Raw genomic sequence first — 5,059 nt, 5'->3', positions numbered from 1 at the left:
TTATATTACTGCAATCCATCATTTATATCTGTAATACATAATTCCACCTAACAGGTCTGTCCAAGTATTTTGGTCAAATATTTAGGCTCTTAAAGCCAATATTTATAGGAAAACTGAAGCTAGGGAATCTTTAAAAGGATCAGATAGTCATCTGTGTGGTTTTCTAAAATAGGGCACATAATCACCAAAATACACTTTTAAAATTGAAAGTTAAAACTTAGGCTGTGCAAGTAGCACTACATTAATTTGGTCTCTTGGAGAATAGTGTGGTAATATACAAATGACAGCAACAACAAATTGATAAAGATTAATAAAACACAAAAATCTTATTAAAATACTTTTCAATATGTTTCAATTAGTTATATTTTGATAAAGGATCTTTATTAAAGAATGCCAAAACCAAATATTTTTAAAAAATTATATAACCTAATAAAAACTGACATGAAATTGTTTTATTTAAAATTGTTATAATAAAAAACAAATAGACATTTGTAAGATATTTATCTCATTTTAGAAAACATAGGCTTTAAGGATTAAAAGTAACTTTTCAAACTCATTGCCAGAGTTAAAATTTCATGTCACAGAAATGTTTTAATAACAAATACTGACCAACAGATTACAACACCAAAGCTGTACAATAAATAAAAAAGCTTTCTAATTTTTTTACCAAGATATCATGAATTGATAAAATAACAATAGAAAGTTAACATTAATTTCCGAAAAAAAGGCACATCCAGGCAAAATAGTCAAGGCGACTTATAAAATGCAGCGTAATGTTTATATTGTGCATGATCAATTGAACGCAATAAATTACTCTGGAAGATTCTAAAATATGGCAGTAATAGATTGTAAAGCTGGGCAAATAAGACATCCCCCCTCCTTAATAGCGTATTTTGTTCCCCAAAGTGCAGTTCAGAACTGTCTGAAATGTCATGCTTCCCTGCACACAGGTTTTGCTTTGCAAAGTTGTTTATCATCTTGGTGCCTCAGAGACTTGCACGCCGGTCTGGCCGTGGCACGCACTTCGTAATTGCGGCTCTCCACAGCACTGGGGCCAGTAAGAGACTGAGCGTGGTCACACTCAGGATCAGGAGGTACACCTGCAACAGGAAAACTGAGCGTCATCTCAGGATTAAGAGGTGCACCTGTAACAGGTAAGTCGGGGTGTGTCTCCCTCAGGATTACTATGTCCACCTCAAACCACAGATATCCTCTCAGGTACACCCCCAGACAGACACAGGTACCTCAACATTTGGATGTGAGGTGGACTGAGGTTGTCAGGTCGATGCATCACTGGTGCACACACTGGAGTCTGTGCAATCGGAGTCACCCCTTGGGCTCAGTAGGCAGTCAGGCCGACCCCTTGGGGGTCACTTGGAGTGAGGACACAGGCTCAGGGCAGGTCTCAGATGGAGTTCATGCATCAATTCCATTCTCCCGCAATGGTTTTAAGTGCTCTTTAATAGCAGGACTTACTTTCCTCGCACTTATGGATACAAGGAGACAACCACGTAATTTTGAATGCCTGCCAGCATTTCACATGTACCAATTAGAGCTTTTATATTCATTCAGTCCACGTGTATAGGGAGCAGGTGTGCAGGTCCAAATATTCAGTGTCACGTGGCTGGGTGGACTTTACTGACACCATCACAACTTGGGGAGGGACGCTGTAAGGCGGGGCAGTCAGGAGGCCCTCTCGCTGTGGCCCCTGCCCTAGGGAGGGGAGTGAGAGCAGGGCAAACCCCTTCAGGCCCAGAAGTTCAACTGTGCTGACGTAGACATCACAAGGGGCAAAGAGTGACACTCAGATTGCAGAAGAGGGCTATAGAGTCAAAAATGATTTTAAATAGAAGTTACTATTAGGAACTTGTGTGTCTGGAAATCTATGACTTAAAAACATCCTGAAGTTAACTGTTTCTACCCTGGGAAGCACAAAAACAGCTGATTTCCACAGTCTACATAGTACGCAGTTTTCCAGACCGGCACACATGTGATTTCTTAGTGAACTAGCAGTTCAAAAGCAGGGAGTTCAAATTCCTATAGTATTACCCAACATTTTATACATTCAACAACAACAAAACTCCCTTTGATGTCCATCTTGTTTTCACTGAAACAGTAATGCTCTGTTTGTAGTTATCAAATACTTTCCATGGTTACAGCATCCATTTGCCCTTAGCTCACTCAGGGCTAATACTCAACTCCGTTATCTGGTCCTGGAAGCATATTCAAGTTTTAAACATTACACTTTTAACACCAGGAAGCACAGAGTGCGGCATATTTACCCATGGGGTTGGGAGTCCTTTTTTCACTTTAGAGCCACACCCCACCACCCATCACAGAAAAAAAACCTCCTTCTTATCAAATTTAGTGACAATCATGGATCATCAGATGATACTTATCAAATTCTAGTTCATAGCAGTTAAAAAAGGGCAAATAATAAAGTTAAAAGAAGTAAAAATGGGCAAAAATGCAGAGGAAAAATGTAAGTGCAAATGGAAGGTGGACACACACTCATGCGCACACACGATGCTCACACATCAGCAAGAGGAGTGTCTAACGGGACAGTGACGAGGCACCTGCCCAACCAGAACACTTTCAGGGAGCGGGTGGAGACTCACCTCCCGAGAAATGATGCCAGCTCTGCGCGCTCTGCTCCCCAGGACAAAAGAGAACTCGCTGACCTGGGCCAGCCCCGCGGCCACGATCCATTTGATGTACTGGCTGGTTTTCGGCAAGAGGAGAGACAAGACCAGTGCTGCCAGAACAAACTGCGAGAGTGCCCGTGTTACTGCTTAATCAGAGCCCTGGTGGCCAAGCACCCAGGACAGAGAGGACACAAACACCGGGGCAGCCCTCGAATAACACACAGAGGGGACATACAGAGAGGCACTTCTATGCTGAAGGCACCAAATAAACACAAAATGTCTGAAATAAAACCACACAGAACACCAAGGACAAATCCAGGGTTTAGCTTCCTTTGCAGAAAACAAAACCTTCCCCCCACCTCCCCGCCCCAAACTAAATGAACAGCATTAAATATTATACAGCGAAATTTTATTTTTAATAAGAGAGAATGTATTTCTCTCATGTAAGCAATCTCCAGAGGAGTGAGCAGCCTGGAGCTAGTAGGGCAGCTAGACCATCATCGGGGATTCTGGCTCCTTCCAGTGGAAATATTTTAAGTCAATTTCTATAATCCACAAAGCCAGATAGCTACAGAGCAGGTCAGGACATTAAAAGTTAATACAGGGAACGCAATGATTTGTGCTCTTAGAGGACAGACAGGGAGAGTGGTGAAATAATTCTCCTGACTTCACTGGAGGGCCCAGAGAGCTATCTAACTCCAGCTATCTTTCTCCCATTCCAGCTTCTAACTCCCAGATTCAAACATACTCAATTCTGAGACAAACCAAGGAAAACACATCCAAAACACCTGTATCCTAACCCGGACCTTCCCCAGGCAGTGGGGTGGCAGGAGGGGGAGGAGGGGCATCACAGACAGGTGTTCCAGGTAAGTGGCCCTGCTGGGGGCTCACAGACTCGCATCGCTGTGGGCAGGCACTTGGGCCCAGGAGGAAGTATGTGCGAGTGTGACATGTAAACCCCAAGATAACCGGGATGTGACCCATCACGAATGACTGAGAGGCTCGTTACCTTCATGATCACCACTGCCAACGTGAGGACCATCAGGATGGTGAGCTCGTACACCACGAAAGTGGGAAACACGTGGAGGCCTGTGAGGAAGAGGACAGGCATGGGAATTCTTTCAGGATCACACAGCCCATCTCCGAACAAATTCACACCTGCTTCTCACTGATAAACCTATTAACTCTCAAGCTCCTCAGACGTGTTTCAATAGAGGGAAGAATTCTTGTAAGCACCATCCTGTTGTGCTGTTTGTTTATGCGGAGAGCAACCCTGACACCAAACAGACTGGAGCCAGGACTTAGTGACATTAACAAAGTGTAGTGAGATGAAGTCCATGTTACAATGTCTTTGCCACATATAACTGTGACAGGAGGGCAAGCAAGCTATGTTATAGTTTTTCTCCTTAAAGCCACTCATTCTTGCAACAAACACCGAATGTCTACCTGGACTAGCACAACGGTAAAGAGTACAGGCTCTGGGCTAAAATCCCGGGCCTACCACTAACCAACGGTAAGTGCTGGCATGTCTCTTACCCTCTCTCTGCCTCAGCTTCCTCATCTGTAGTTGTGGATTTGGGCAGTGAGTGAACACAGCATGACATCTAAAGCAGGTACCCGTGTTTATAAACAATTGTCCTCATGGTCACTGCAGACACACACCAGGCCCACAGATAGGAAAGTGAGCAAGGATTCAGGGCTGCAAGGTGCTAGGTAGCATTGACATGTGACAACTGCCTCAGGGCACCTCCAAGCACCACATGACCAGCGCTCTCCCACTTGAGTACGAAAAGCCCCCCTGCACTCTGGGCCAAAGACTGCCCTTCGCTGTGATGTTCTAAGGAGGCCACTCTTCAGGAGCTCAGCCTGAGTCCCTCACTCCCACTTGCTGGTGGCTGTGACCCCAGGATCCACTCTTATCACCCAGAACCGAATGTGGCTCATGGGCGCTGGATGTGCAGCTGGCACAGGTCATCTTCGTGGTTCTGACAGGGCCTGGCTGGGGCAGGAGGTCGATGAGTGTTTGCTAAGCACAGGACCCCACCATTCATTTACATGTCACCGAGGGCTATGTATGCAGAAAAGCAAAGGTGTCTTCTTAAACAGATGCTGTTAACTTGTTGCTTAGAACCCTGGAACAAAAAAGTTATGTCCCTGAGCAGTCAGAGAATAAAAACCTGATTGTACACGTGTTTCTCAGTTGGCAAGGAAGTTAATCTGAATTCCTTTTGGTATATTGAGTGTGAATAACCAAAGCAAAAAGTACAGTGGTTATTGTTATAAAGCATGGCTCTTAATAAATCAAGAAACCCAATTTGAGAAATATTAGAGCAAATATGTCTGTTTTAAATAACATGTTTGTGAAGTTTGTTTTTTTTTTTCAAATTTTTACCTTCATTTTATTTATTTATTTA

The 5,059-nt window shown here is 43.7% G+C and overlaps 1 protein-coding gene across 5 annotated transcripts in view; it reads right to left on the bottom strand.

The window, feature by feature from the left end:
• Positions 1-485: 485 nt before the first annotated feature.
• The window catches only part of TMCO3 (transmembrane and coiled-coil domains 3), a 42,319-nt gene continuing 37,745 nt past the window's right edge, over positions 486-5,059 (bottom strand). For 4 of the 5 annotated variants that reach the window (XM_015567566.1, XM_006769297.2, XM_015567567.1 and 1 more), the window contains 3 exons: positions 3,655-3,734; positions 2,619-2,768; positions 487-1,100 (listed from right to left, as the gene is read on the bottom strand). In XM_015567566.1, the coding sequence (XP_015423052.1) occupies positions 987-1,100; positions 2,619-2,768; positions 3,655-3,734 (344 nt within the window). In that variant the 3' untranslated portion in view covers positions 487-986. Of the gene's footprint in view, positions 1,101-2,618; positions 2,769-3,654; positions 3,735-5,059 lie in introns of all 5 variants that reach the window. The other variant, XM_015567569.1, reaches the window with a different exon arrangement.

Source organism: Myotis davidii, unplaced genomic scaffold (genome assembly GCF_000327345.1).
Source record: "Myotis davidii unplaced genomic scaffold, ASM32734v1 scaffold444, whole genome shotgun sequence".
Classification (NCBI taxonomy): Eukaryota; Metazoa; Chordata; class Mammalia; order Chiroptera; family Vespertilionidae; genus Myotis; species Myotis davidii.
Note: the sequence above shows the minus strand (reverse complement) of the source record. Positions and strands in the feature narration are given on the sequence as shown.